Below are 15,327 nucleotides of genomic sequence, written 5' to 3' on the forward strand. Positions count from 1 at the left end.
ATCAGATCTTGATTCTTTACACTTACCTGTGGTGTGTTTTTGTTTCTATTGGACTTGAGTGGAAGGTCCTGAGGGAGAAACCCGGCAAGGACCTAGGATACAAAATCAATACCTGAGTGGTTGAACACTTTATCTTTTAGAACTCTCTGCAGACTGTGAGATGAGTTTGTGTTTTGTGATACTTAAAGAAGGAAAGGAAAGTCAGAAGTTCTCAACCAAAATGGGTTGTTTGTTATAGGGTATGGGTTGAGGAGCTGTTCCATCGACTAAACGGCCAAAAAGGTGGGACTGCACCTGCCTCGAAACTGTGTGCCCGCTGACTTCAGACCTCCTGAGAAATCGTACTTCATCACCACTGTTTGAAGCGCCTGTCCAGATAGCTTTGTTTAAGCCAGTGGATAAATATTAATTCTTGTTTCTGTTGTGGGAGGCCCCTCCCACCCGGCACTGAAAAATCTTAACTGTGACTGGTAGTTCTTGAAAAACATGCCACTCTACTCGTATAACATAAGACATCTGAGGTTTATTGGCATCCTAGCTAACTAGTGTTCTGTCCATTGCCTAGTTGTTAGTGAATTTTTCCACTCCTTATGCCAGAACATGTGAACTCAAACTGGACACTGATAACTGAACACAGAGTCACCATTAGACACCACCATGAAGAGTCCCTAAAAGCACCTACAATACATTTTTTGCTTGGTGGACATTTTGTTATTTACAGGATTGGTTTATTTGGGTATTTTCTTAAGTTTATGTTCGGTGCACAGGGTGTATTAATGAGCACATTCCTTAATTGTAAACCTCTGTATACCAAAACCATAAGAACTTTGGTTCCCTTGAAGAAGAGAACAGTAATCCTTAAGAATTTAAAAACACCGAAGTCAATGCAGACACCTAACCTACAGCATCAGAGCTAGAACAACCTCTGGGGGGGGTTTATCTCTGGGTGAGAATTTTTTTATTTTTGTGTGTATTTGTATTTACACTGTACCTGACATTGTGTTGGCAAGATGGTGTTCTCTGTAATTAAAGGTCTAGAATATTTTAGCTCTAATGAGGTCCTCTTAATTTGTAAAGTAAAAAACATCCTGTATGTTCAACTTGAAGGTATTTAAAGTGTCATAATGTTTCTGAATTTCTTCATCCACATAACATCCTAGAGTAAACCTTCTCTACTCGTTCCCCCCTACCCTGAGTTCAACAGAACTGTGGTGCCCGGAGACAAATAGTAAATGACAGTAAACGTAAGTGTCATGTGTGGCTGAAGTGCTTTCCAGATAGCCATGTTATTTTCAGACATTATTTTCTGAGCTATAATTTAACCGTCTTGCTAACAAAATAGTGAACTGAAGTTTTTAGTTCTCCAGAAAGCTACAGGACTACATGCAATGATTAGAGCTGCAAGGCTATCCGGCCTCTTAAAAATTAGTCTTGAAAGGAAATAAATTGGCAACATTTGCGTACCTTCTGTGTGCCTCTGTTACAAAAGCATTGCTAGTGTTTTGAATGATAGGAGATGCTGCACAGGAGTTACCCCTCATCGCTCCATAGAAATACATTTGAGAAGGAGGTATAAAGAGCACTGAAAGTTTTAGTTTGGCAGACACAAGGATTGATTGTTTGAGGGACATGCTGTATTACCATTGTCCGATTGCTAAGGTTTGCAGGGATTCTTATAACTTGACATATAAATAGTTAGGGAAGTCTAATAACCATGGAGCAAATACAGTAACTATGGGGCTGATAACTTAGAAGTAGTGATTAGATAGGGACTAGCCCAATATAATGGAGAGATTAGGAATGTCTGATGAACATGTTTGAGGCATTTCAAATATTCACCTTGTTTTATATTATGACTCCTGAGATCACCATAAGAATTACCATCATCTGATACATAAGATTTATGTACACATGGTGCATAATAAAGAGCCCTTTATTTTAAAATGCCAACAACTGTCTACTGTTTCAAGGGGCCATATCTATTTGCAGTACTCCTCCAGTATGTGAGTTACCTTGTCCAGCTCTGACTAGCAATACTCTTTATCTCTATGAGTATAGCTCATTGTAGAAATTAGTGAGAGGGACCTGACCCTTCTCCTTATCTCTGAAGAGAGTACTCTGCATATTCTTCCTATTGTGGCTTAGGAGAACTACCAGGTTGAACCCCCCCCCAGTAAGTAGTGGGTATCATAACATTGGTATTGTTCAGTAACCTCTGACTACTCTGGACCCCACGATAAGTGCTTACTTTACTGTTGGAGGTTTGCAGCTTGCTACACAATTTAAGGGGATGTTGAGGGGTGTAGTGCATGCCCTTGAGGTGCAGCCCCCCCCACCCCTTCAGGAGGCCCTCATTGAGCCTAAGGCCAGTGAAAATCTGAGAGTTGGTATACACAGAGACCCCTCATCACATTCTTAAGGGGTTCCCCATCATTCTATTATGCTACTGGAGGTGTGGAACACATCCGAGATGTTCCGTTTAACTGGGATGTGAGATCTTCGTGAAATTGCCTGGGTCATTTGCAGGGCAGCTTGGGATTATATATATATATATTGAAAGCACCCCATTAGAGAGAGAACCTTTTTAAAAAACATTTTTGGATCAACATGTTGGACACTCTACCTCAATGGCTAGAAAAATAGAGCAAAGTCCCTGTACCTATATTGGGTGTGATAATTTGGTTGAAAATGATTGCCACAGTTCCTTTATTATTTCGTGACTATGCCAAAAGGTATTCCAACCCAATATTTCCAGTTACTAGACTAGAATATGCACATTTGTTTTTTTTGGGAAGACCCCTATGGAACGATGGGCAGTGGAGGCTCAGATAATAAGAGTGGCAGGCTAAGTGTTCTGAGATGTTATTGTGCTTATGGGTTTTATAATTGCAGCAATTCCATTTCAGGCTGTGGTGCACTCACTTTGCCTCATTGAAGCAGAATGAAAGAAGTGCTGTTCAGGCTACTGACTTATGCAGACTACCTTTGTCTCTATATACCATGCTGCCTGGCTGCTTACCCCGACTGTTACTGATATAACAACTCTATTTCTGATGGATAAGTGCATCTACAGATTCCTCACCTCTTTCCTGGGAAACTTTTTTCACCTTTGCTCTTTAATGATGGTAGGGGGCACCGCCTCTATTTTACGTTGGAAAGGATGTCTATGACATCGCCACCTCATAAAGCGGCCCCACCCTCATACCAATGTCTGTTTCCTTTTTTCTGCACCTTCGATTTGTGTCTGGAGCTAGATTCTCTTCAGAGTTTCTGGGAACACTTACATATGCAACAAAAATGGCCCTTCCAAGAGTGTGAGGGGCAAATGTCCATTACTGGCTTCCCCCAAAAAATCTTCCTTGGGTTCTGACAACTATTGTGGGTCATACAAGAGCATGTATTCAAAGGTAATCAAAGAGAAAGAGGCTAAGTTCTTAATGGCCAGAGCCAAGAATATTAGAGGTAGGCCCTACTTGAGTTTCCAGGTTGTTGGAGCTGAGATCCTCCTGCCTGAAAACAAAATAAGGAGGAGGCATGGAAGCAAATTGCACGCAAAGTAACTCTCTCTCCGACTCCGCTGGAGGTCCCAGTGCCATACTGTTGCGTCTGCTGGACCCTGGGATTGGTCCAGTTCCACCCCAGCTGCACCTGGGCTTCTCAGCACCTGGAACTGGGCCTCATGGTCTCTGGGGAAGGGAGGGCACTGCCACAAATCTTGCCTTGCGGGGTGTGGAGGAGAATCTTTCTAGAAGGTTGTCCTTCCACCCCTCTCCAACTGTGGCTGCAATATTGATGGATGCCTTCACACTAGGGTTGAAGGTCACCTGGAGGAACTGGAGTTCAGAGATCTCTGGTCTGTAGAAGAGCAGAGTTTCCACATCTGTCTGCTCTAACTGAGAGTGATTCAACTGGTTCCAAAGGCATTCCTCCCTTCTCTTAGTGGTGAGTCAGTCCGGATGTATGACGTTACAACGCATACTTTTACCACGCCTACCATTACCACGCATTTTTTACAACGCAGGATCCATGACCACGCATACCATTACCATGCATGTATTTACAACGCATATACCTTTACAACGCATACAATTACAACGTAAGTATTGGTAAGTATATAATATTTTTTAATATTTAATTTAATTAAAATTAATATAATGTAATTTAATTTAATTTAAATAATTTAATTTAATTTAATTTAATTTAATGTAATTTAAATTTAATTATATTTAATTTTTACACTGTACCCTTTTACCCAAAAACCCAAAACTGACCCTGAACCCAAAAAATACCCCTTTTACCCAAAAACCCAAAACTGACCCTGAACCCTAAAAATACCCTTTTACCCAAAAACCCAAAACTGACCCTGAACCCTAAAAATACCCCTTTACCCAAAAACCCAAAACTGACCCTGAACCCTAAAAATACCCATTTACCCCAAAACCCAAAACTGACCCTGAACCCTAAAAATACCCCTTTACCCAAAAACTAAAAACTGACCCTGAACCCTAAAAATACCCCTTTACCCAAAAACCCAAAACTGACCCTGAACCCAAAAAATACCCCTTTTACCCAAAAACCCAAAACTGACCCTGAACCCTAAAAATACCCCTTTACCCAAAAACTGAAAACTGACCCTAAACCCTAAAAATACCCCTTTACCCAAAAACTGAAAACTGACCCTGAACCCTAAAAATACCCCTTTACCCAAAAACTGAAAACTGACCCTGAACCCTAAAAATACCCCTTTACCCAAAAACTGAAAACTGACCCTAAACCCTAAAAATACCCCTTTACCCAAAAACTGAAAACTGACCCTAAACCCTAAAAATACCCCTTTACCCAAAAACTGAAAACTGACCCTGAACCCTAAAAATACCCCTTTACCCAAAAAATGAAAACTGACCCTAAACCCTAAAAATACCCCTTTACCCAAAAACTGAAAACTGACCCTGAACCCTAAAAATACCCCTTTACCCAAAAACCCAAAACTGACCCTGAACCCAAAAAATACCCCTTTACAAAAAAAACCAAATAATATTTTTAATAAAATAATATACTTACCAATACTTATGTTGTAATGGTATGCGTTGTAAAAGTACCTACGTTGTAAATACATGCGTGGTAATGGTATGCGTTGTAATGGATCCTGCGTTGTAAAAAATGCGTGGTAATGGTAGGTCGTGGTAAAAGTTGCGTTGTAAAGGTTGTATACCAGTCAGTCCAGATCTTGACAGACAATATGACTGATGTCGTATGTCAACAAGCAGGGGAGAGTAGGGTCCCAGTCTGTCTCAAGAAACTCTGAGGATGCACAACCACAGAATATAGTTGGAGCCAAAGACCTGAGTCTGCATCATCTTGCTGAGCATGAGGGGTGTATTTACCCAGAGGTTGTGAAGAACATCTTCAATCAGTAGGGCATGCTCCATGTGGATCTGTTCATTATTTGTTTATGTTCTCATTGCCTTAAGTTCTGTGCCCTCCAGAATCCGTTGCAAGGTGTTTTGGGAGATATGTTTAGATTGAAGTCTAACTTTCCTCATCACTACTCTTGATTCCTTGGGTTTTGAGGAAGTTCAGTCAAAACCGGCCCCAGGCCATCTTAGTAGCTCAGGACTGGCCGAAAAGGGGGTGATACGCAGATCTTCTGCAACTCTTCCTTTGTCCCTACTCTACCCTGCTCTCTGTGGATCTTTCCTCCCATTCAGAAAGGCAGGTCCTCCACGCAAATCGCCAGAACTTACACCTTCATGTGTGAAGTTTGCTCCAGGGCAATTGATTATCTCCCTGGTGTCAAATGATATAGTGTGTAGGAAGCTGGCTCTGTATATGGTATACCACTAGGTGGATATACCTTGCACAGAGTCCAGAGATTCCCCAGAAGTGTATAGGGCTCAATGCAAACCAAGAGTGATCTATTAGTGGTAGTGTTGGCGAGCAGACTCATGCCTAACACAGAGGAGTGTAAGACATTTATTGCACAACATTGAGTAATAAGGTACACACAACTCCAAAAGGAGATCTGCAGCAATTTTATAAAAATAAGCTTTGCTTGAGTTTTATTTTAAGACCAAGATCTTCGCGATAAGGTATGTTTGTTTTGTCAGAAAAATACTTAAGACTTTTAAAAGTAAACACTGCAATTTTTGAACAGTTCAATGTATCTTATCGAGGAAAATAATAATGCGGTTATACAGGTAAGGACACGACTTACAGTTCCAGTATTCGGGATCAGAGTTCTATCTAAGAACGGCCTCAAATATTGTAGGGGCAGATCTGCTCATGCAGATATGCCCACACCTGTTGTATAGTGCACCCTGTCTTAGGGCTGGAAGGCCTGCTAGAATGGTGACTTACCTATACTTTAGGCAGTGCTAGTTGACATGGCAGACCGGTAGTGTGCCATGACGAATTTGTCATTTTTGTCTGAACCAGGCTATTTATGCTGCCGTGACAGTCTGCATGACCTAGATGAGGGGTCCCTATGGCACAGGGAACATGGTTGACAGAGACCCGTGCACTACAATAGTAACAACATCGATACCAAGCAAAAGGTGGGTCAAACCATTTCAAGAGTCACTTTCTCATATAGTGGATGTGATCTTATTTGCCTATCATTCCGCCACCAAATTTGTTTATGCCCGGAGGTGGCACAGGTTGTAACTTGGTGCGCAGATCACCAGACTGACACCTGAAAGTGCAGCTGTCTGACATTCTCAAGTTTCCACTTTCAAGTCCCCATTGTTTTATTTTATGATCGTGTAAAGGTGTCCCCGATATGTTTCTCCCACTCCTTTTGTTACGCCACAGTAGGATTCGGGCCTGGTTCTTACTTTTCTGATGGGAGCTCTGTTTTGCCCCTTCACAGTTGTTTCTTAAGGCTATTAACCACTTAAACACACTGAAAGTCATGCCACTCTTCACCACTTTTTACTCCGAAAAGCAGGTCCTTCGACCCAGAGCTGCTTTCCTCCAGAATGTGATGACCTCTTTCAATCAGGGTTAATTGATCACTCTTCTCTCCTTTTACCCAACTTACCCTACAAAGGAGGAGAAGAGACTGCACAGGCTCTACCCGAAAAAAGTGGTGAGCTTTTATATCGACAACACAAAGAACTTCTTTGTAGATGGCCTGTTCTTAATAGTCTATTTGGGTATCAGAACATGAAAAAGAAGTGCAGTAAAGGACCTTATCTAGGTGGATTATACTGTGTATTAAAATCTGCTATTTCATGGCTCAAAAAGAACCACCAGATTTAAATCTTCAACATCGGTCTTGACTAGGGGAGTTCCTGTAGGTGACATCCTGTAGGAACAAGCAGCCACTTGACCATCCATTTAAACATTCACCAAGCACTATTGTGTTGGATTCATTGATGAGGAGAAGTGAAGATTTTGCCTGATCTGCGCTAAGTTGTTCCTTTGATTACCATCCAGTAAGGCCCTCCATCCCCTAGGTTGGTGTTGCTTGGGGTTCTATGCAAGAGATGAAGACCTTGCAGGTAGAAGTATCCATCAGAAAAAAAAGTTACTTGCCTTTAGTGACGATATTTCCTATGGATACTCTACCTGCAGATTCCTCATTAATCAGTTCCAACACCCCATTTAATGATAGTTATGGACAATGATAATCCGGTTCAAATTTTGTTGTTGTTGCTCTACATATCTTATCAGATGTCATTTTCATTCTGCTGGTTTGGTGGCTTAAGAAAAATAGATGGGAATCTGACCGTGGCACAACAATGGGCAAGCTTAATGAGGTCAGCAATGCTACTTTTGTCATCCTCTACTGTGTGGAGGATGACAAAGTGCAGTGCACAGTATTTTAAGTACTTTAAAACCGGTTAGTTGCATGGGTCTTGTTACAGAATCTAAAATAGAATAGGTCTTAGAAAAATGCATTAAAATCAATATATAGTGAAAGATTTTCACATTGATTCCTTATCTTTCCTTTAAGTCATATCTGTAAACCTAAAACAGTTGCCTGTAATAATGTTATTTTACCCTCTGTAAATTCTCTTCTCACTGTAAATGACATTGATTCTGCTCTAAACTGCACAATTGAAATCTTAAGGAAATTCAGCCAGATAAACTTGCTACTCATTAGAGAATTCTCCCTTTAATAAATAATCCTAACGTTTACAAAAACTAAGGGTAGTGGGATCAATTCAATTTTTTTTATTTATTATTATACGGGATAAAGTACCTAATCCCATTTGTTATAAGGGTATTGCAAATCACCTAAGAGTTCCGTGAACAGGTGGACGGAATGAGTCCGACGTCCAAATTCCTGTATAACATCATGGAGTTCAGGGGTGACTTGCAAAAGTCATTATAATGTATGGGAGAGAACGTCATAGCTTATAATAGATGGTCACACCATAACCCTTCCCACAAGCTGCTTACCTCCTTATTGTGGTGCTCTTTCATAAGAAAGAGATGAGATGTTAGTAGACGTGAAGATCACAAGTATAATCTGCAGTGCAAAACTAAAGTCACCAAAAAGAATGTAGTTACTCTTTGCACAGAGGTATTAGAATATGCTCAAAATAAGTCTGATTAAAAAAAAAAAGCGCTAGCTCAGAATGTAGAGAAACAGGCTGATTAAAATACCTACCAATTACCTAAAGTGTGCAGAAAATAAATGTCATATCTCCTTTCTGCGGATCACTTTTTCTTTTTAGAAAAACATATCCAAGGAATGAAAAGCCAGTTTCCCTTTTCCTTGTTTGAAATGCAGCTGTACTTATGCCCCATGGCCTGCCTCTCTCCCTGGCGGCTAGCTCTGGCAAAAAGGCACTGCAACGCCTGAACTTGCTAGTAATTACTTACTGCAGTTGAGCAGCTATTTCGTTTGTTTATTGCAGGCAACTAGAGATGTCACAAGTTGCCTCTGGTATAAAGGTTAAAGCTGCCCGCTGTACATTATAAGGATATTGCAAATCTCAGAGGGGTTCTGTGACCATGTAGAGGAACAAGTCTAAATGCTGAGTTCCTTTATCAGGTCTTGGAACTGTGAGGTGACTTTGTAATATCGTTTTAACCCCTTGCATGCTGGTGACGAACCCCAGCCGTCACGCTCCGCGGTGCTCGTGTGCGGATGACGGCTGGGGTTTGTCACGGCCCCGCCCTGTTCGTTTGTTTACCCCACAGCGGCGGAAACGGGCCAGCATCGAAGGGGTTAATGTAGGATAGGAGTACTTTTATTCCTTTTAATAAATAGTCACACCATAACCCTTTTTATAAACCACTTATATTTTTGGGGTGGTTCTGTTTCATATAAAATAGATAGGTTATTTGTATACCTGAAGAATAAACTAAAAATCTCTAGTCCACAGCTAAGCACACCAATAAAGCAGTACGATATTTGTTGTAAAAATATATTAGAATCCGATTTGACACAGAATGGGTAGAAACCTGCTCGAATTTCTTTTTCCTATAATTACCTTAAAGGGTGGATAAAACATGTTGCCATAGGTATATCCTTTATGCGTATTTTCTGTTTATCTAGAAAAAGGGATCAAAAGAAGGAAAGCTATGTTTCGTTTAGTTTTTTTGAAGTGCAGCTTTATTAATGCTCTGTGACCTTCCTTTCCTTTCAACTGCAGCTTTAGCAGCAGGCATTGTGATGGCATAACTAAACTCTAATCATTGATCACAGTTGAGTAGTTATGTCTCTTGTTTATTACAGGCGACATGAAACGTCTCAAGTTGCCTGTAATAAGGAAATTAGTAAAGGGCTTTTATACAGGGATTATAAGAAAATTAAAGACAGGGTTTTTACATTGATTGCAGACTTCTATGTATTATACAGTCGTTGCGACCCTGTCCATGTGATATTGATCTTTACTGCATTTTAAGTGAAGTTCCCATCTCCCAAAGATTACACAGGTTGAGATCTCACTAACCCCACTAAATGTTAACAGTGGGGGAATATTGCACTTCTTATATGTGGTAATTGCTTACATCTCTCGCTGTAAGAGTCCATCCTAGCATTTGTCAGCATGTATAATGTTGACAGACCATGCAGCTAAAGGCAGTGACTCCCTCAGTTAACCAAACTCTACACATATCTGACATTGTACATTGCATAACGGCAGTCCAATTACCAGCCTGTAAGTCGATCATTGAGCTAATTGCTGAAGCCTCTCTGCCTTCCTTGGAAACACAAATGATCCATAGGTCAAGACTGCTTGCGCTACAGTTAAAACTTACCCTGAAAACCAAGAATGAATATCATCAAGAAAACCATCAATCGAAATGTCAAGAACAGCTTTAGCTTGGTGTAATGTCAGTTTTTACATCACCAAGCAGTCAAACAATACGCCAAGGTATTTAGAAAGTTCATACGCTAGAAGCTTCAAACCACCAACTCTCCCTCTTATACTTTCTAGTAAATCCTACCAATATCTCATTTATTTATCAGATGTCTGATGTAACATTATTGCCATTTCTAGATTGGCCTTTACAATCAGTCTGGCTCACATAGCCCCAGAATTTCCTGGAATTCTGAGTTTTATAGACTTTAGTGACATCTACCCAGATTTGCTCACTAAGATTTTTTTTAGATTCCCATTATAACTTTTAGACCATGACCATCATCACTTCTGACAGCACTGCTAAATTTTGTCATATTTACATGTTGTGCTTCTTATTAGTCGTACAAAACCTATGTGTCTTAGACTAATTTCCCCTTAACAAGGATCCAGATACTAAACTACATTTAGTAACTATTCTACTTTAATTTAATAAGCCTCTCAATATCTGCTAACGCCATACCATACTTTGTTCCAGCTCTGGTGTGAAAACGGGACAAAGGTCAGGGGAGTATCCTCCCTTCTGTACAGCCCCTTCTCTAGGATGGATCCCTGAGTCGTTCCAACCCTTTCCTTGGGTATTTAAGGCTCCCCTCTGGGTGGGTCCTCTGATTTATCATGGAACAAGACTCACCTCTGAAACCAAGACACTCTTCGACCATCTGGACCCTTGGACTTTGCCTGGAACAGAAACTACATCAAGGAAGACACCAGCTGTTCCTGGTCTCGCTGTTCTGAAAGTATTTTGCCTCGTCTGTGTCTGTTTTTCTCACAGTCTCTCCAGGGACGTCTGGGACGTCTGGGCATCAAGGACATCTGAAGTAATCTCCCTTGGAGTGGAGTCATTCCCCTGCATCTGCAGGCACTGCATCGAAGCTGACTGGTCTGCTGCCCCTGTCCTACGGACTTCCAGAGCCCAGCAAAACAGGTGGTGGATCTGTGGCTTCCCAGAGGCCTGACCTGTCTTCCCTGCAATTTGGAGAACAGTATCTCTCGTCTGAGCCGCTGGGTCCAAACCCCTGTGCACTGCGTCGACTTGCTGTTGCTAAGGCTTGTTGGCTTTGTACTCCAGAGATCTAAGGACTACAATAAGCTCTAGCCACCAGCATTTCATCCCTAGAAGATCAGTGTCTTCCTGAATCCCGTGAATCGTGGGCCTCAAACTTTGGTGAGCTGCCTGACGTCCTCTTGTGATTCCTGTGCCTTAGGTCTGTGGTTCCTCTTGAGGGTCGTCTTCTGCTTTGGTGGCTCCCTTGCTTGCTCGGGCCTGCTCTGACTTTCCTGCATGTGGTGAGTCCCTTGCTGGTCCCAACAATAGCCTCTTTTCATCTTCCATGCAGTTGCGGCTAGCAAGGCTTGATGGTGCTCCTGCCAAACTCCGACCACCTGGATACCGACATCTGGCGTGGGAATTGCTGAAGGACTGCTTCATATCTAAAGGTAACTGTTCTTGAGGACCTTGCGGGTCCCTCTGACTAGACCCTTCTGGAGTTGGTTGACCCAAATACTTCCGACCGGCCGAATTGACATCTATGTTCTACTTGAAAAAGTTTCTAAGTGTCCAATTTGTTGACTTTCCAAGGCTGGTTCGCAGTTCAGTGAAATTGCACTGAGTTATTATTGCTGGTAAGATCTGTATCTCCGGAACCCTCCGGTGGATCTTTTTCGTTTTAGTGTCCAAATTCTTAAAAAAAACACAGCCCATTTTTATAAATTGGTGTCTAATTTCTTGAGTGTCATGTCAATTTCTTAAATTATTTTGGTGGTGTTTAACTGCTTGACACTTGTTCCTCTGTGTAAGCCTTGCTGCTCAGTGCCATATCTACTGCGGGTTGAGCTGAGGGTTTTCCAGACAAAACCTGCTGGCCCTAAAGAGGTTGGTAAGTGTGTTACATAGTGATGTGACACAACCACTCAATATAATACACCCCAAATGCTTTGTCATATTCCTCTGACCCATCTTTTAAATTTCCTATCCCTTCATGACCTATTTATATGTCTGCCAGTGTGGGATTCTGCCTCTACTACTGCTCTGGATTTAATCAATGATACTTTGGATGACAAATATGTAATGGCTTCTTTGATGGAAGATGTGCTGGCCCCCAAACTCTCCACCTCTTTTATTGTCTCCTTCACTTTGCCCATGGGTCAGAATAAATATTTTCATGTTGTCTCACATTTCTGAGCCAAAGAGAGGAAAACATTGTAACAAGTTTTGTTAAATAACAAGGGCAGTTTAGTTTTATCTTAGTCTTTCTGCTCATAGGTTCAGTTATATTGATGTATTTTCTTAAGTTATGTGATGATGTGATAAAGACCTCCATGCACCTTAGCACCCTTAGGTCATTCAAGGTTTCATCAGGTTTTATTGTCCTAGTATCTATGGAAATCAGCACAAGTTTATCAGAGATGCATTCCATCTCATATATAGCTTTAGGCCCAGTTTTTCACTATTTAGTATGCAACTTGGAGAAATATTTTTATAGTGTTGTTTTCTACACTTCCCAGTTACTTGTGGAGAGAGGAGAATGCGGAACAGCAGTCCCTGGCTGCCAAGCGTGAAGATTTGGAAAAGAAACAACAACTTCTTCGAGCTGCTACTGGAAAGGTGAGGAATATGTGTGGTAGTCAAAATTCTCCAAATCGTACCTTGGAAAATAATGGCAGAATAAAGTTTCTATTTTTGAGTGAATGTGTGGGGGCATTTGTATTCAGTATTGTAAAGATTAGGATATTCAAGGCTCTTTGTTGCTTAGAATATGAATTGTTCAATGTTTTAAGTCTGTTGTTTTGACTGTGCAGTTGTGAACCAGACCTATTGCTTAAACAATACATAGTGTGTTGTTAAACCCTTTTACAATGGGCTTTTTTGGACCAGCCTGTTCAGCTATCAGCTTGAGACATTATCAATAATATCTTCGCTCAAACTCTCATTTCGTGCCTATGCCTAAAGAATGTATTCGTCCCCCTACCTCATGCTTACACTGGACTAATAGAGAGACTATTTTTCAACAACATCTCTATCTGTTGGCTCTTTGTGCTTTTCCTTAAATTTTTCTCTCTTGCAGGCCTCTTTCACCTGTGAGTCACTATAGGAAAGTGCCCCTTTTTGTCATGGTCACCCCCAGTTTTTGCCACTGGTATTGATGTTTTTAACTGATGTGCACTGGGCCCCTGCTAACCAAGCCATACTGCCAGTACTCTTTCCCGAAAACATGGTAAAATGGTCTAATTGTCCCACCTTTTGGCACCCCTCTAAGGCCTTAGTAAGTGGTACCCCTGGTACCTAGGGCATGGGTACTAAAAAAAGGCCCTAAGGGCTGCAGCATGTATTATGCAACCCTAAAGGGACCCCCATACAAATTGCATGCAGACTGCATGTCATGGGTCAAACCATGAGTGAAAACATGACAAGGCACACTCAGTGTGTGCCATGTCAAAGTCTCTGCATGGAATAAATGCAAGTCATCCCTACAACAGGCCTTTTAGCCCTAAGGTAGGGTGCATTATATTACGTGTGAGGGCAAATCTGCCTGAGGAGATATGTCCCTGTGCTGTCCAGTTCAATTACTAGATGGTACAAGTGAACAGTGAAGCCATCTTAAGTATATGTACAGTGCACCGGTCAGTAAGAGTTCCCAGGTAAATGATGGCTTCACTGAAACCTATGGGGTTTGGTATCAAACACCTTGTCTTAATAAATCTGTCTGTTGCCAGTACAAGATGTATTATGACCTGCACCATAGAGGTGCTCCCTGGAAATCCTGCCATTATCTAGTGTGCTGGCCGACTGGTCTCATCCAGCCTGCCACCACAGACATGTTTCTTACCCCCTGCAGGTGAGAGCCCATGCTTTCTGAGGCCAGAAACCATGCCTGCTCCAGAGGGAAGTGTTCAAACCTCCTCCAGCAGGATAGCTAGTGATTTAGCATATCTGAAAGAAACACGTAGTGATAGATTCCTTACCTTAGAACACCCCCAGGTGTCAGACTGGATCCGGAAAGTTTTTCGTCAGCAGTACCCCTGCGCGTCGGTAGGCGTCGTCCTGCGGCTCCGCGTGCGTCGTTCGCACCGTGATGACGTCATCGGAGCTACTTAGACGTGCCCACGAGCGCTGACGTCAGTTCTTTCTTTTTTCGCGCCAGCAAGCGCAGGTCCGGGGAGAGCAAGTACCCCCAGTCATTTTTTGACTGACTTTTTCGAGGGCCTTTTACCTCATCTTTTCGAGTCAATTGACTCCTGGTGTCATAGGGATGCCTGGTTTCAAGAACTGTTGGTACGGTCATCGCATGATGTCGGTTACGAACCCCCACCACGTGTGTCTTTACTGCCTGGGGCACCTGGTCCAGGCCCAACACAGGGGCTCCTGGGGATAGGAACGTGGCCTGACGCTATCGCCTGGCTCCGTGCGACCCCCCCCCTCTTCCTCACCCGACACCCCACCCCCGAGAGCTTGGTGGTCCAAGCCTCAGCTTCCCAAAGCGCGTTCCCTACCGCACGTCCGGATAGGGAATCCAAGAGGCTGGATCAGTTTGGCAAGAAACTGTTTTCATCTGCCAGCTTAGGGCCGTGGTCGCTGAACACCGCATGCCTCTTGGGCCATCATACCCAATGCTCTGTGGGACACGGTTGCGCAGGTGCTGCCCAACTGCCCGGAGGAGGCCCAGGCAGTTCTCTCCCAGGCGATTGCGGCCGGGAGAGATGCAGCAAAGTTCACCATACGTTGTAGGCTGGATACCGCCGACTCACTGGGCAGGTCGATTTCCACGAAAGTGGCGCTTGGGAGCCACGCCTGGTTGAGGACAACTGGCTTCTTAGGGGATGTCCAGAATACCTTGATGGACATGCCCTTTGATGGCATTCGCCTTTTTGGCAACAAGGCAGACAGTGCGATGGAGCGCTTCAAGGACTCTCGGGCTACGGCCAAGTCCTTGGGCTTGTTGGCCACTCGGCCTCCTCCGCCTTCTGCTTTTCTCTCCTTTCGTAGCCACAGAAGGGGCACCCCACAGAG

At 42.6% G+C, this 15,327-nt stretch overlaps 1 protein-coding gene across 1 annotated transcript in view; it reads left to right on the plus strand.

Moving 5' to 3' along the window:
* Positions 1 to 15,327, plus strand: part of SMC3 (structural maintenance of chromosomes 3) — an 845,399-nt gene that overhangs the window by 289,830 nt on the left and 540,242 nt on the right. The window contains exon 15 of the mRNA XM_078643761.1: positions 12,825 to 12,924. Within this exon, the coding sequence (XP_078499887.1) occupies positions 12,825 to 12,924 (100 nt within the window). The remainder of the gene's footprint in view (positions 1 to 12,824; positions 12,925 to 15,327) is intronic.

Source organism: Lissotriton helveticus, chromosome 5_1 (genome assembly GCF_964261635.1).
Source record: "Lissotriton helveticus chromosome 5_1, aLisHel1.1, whole genome shotgun sequence".
Lineage (NCBI taxonomy): Eukaryota > Metazoa > Chordata > Amphibia > Caudata > Salamandridae > Lissotriton > Lissotriton helveticus.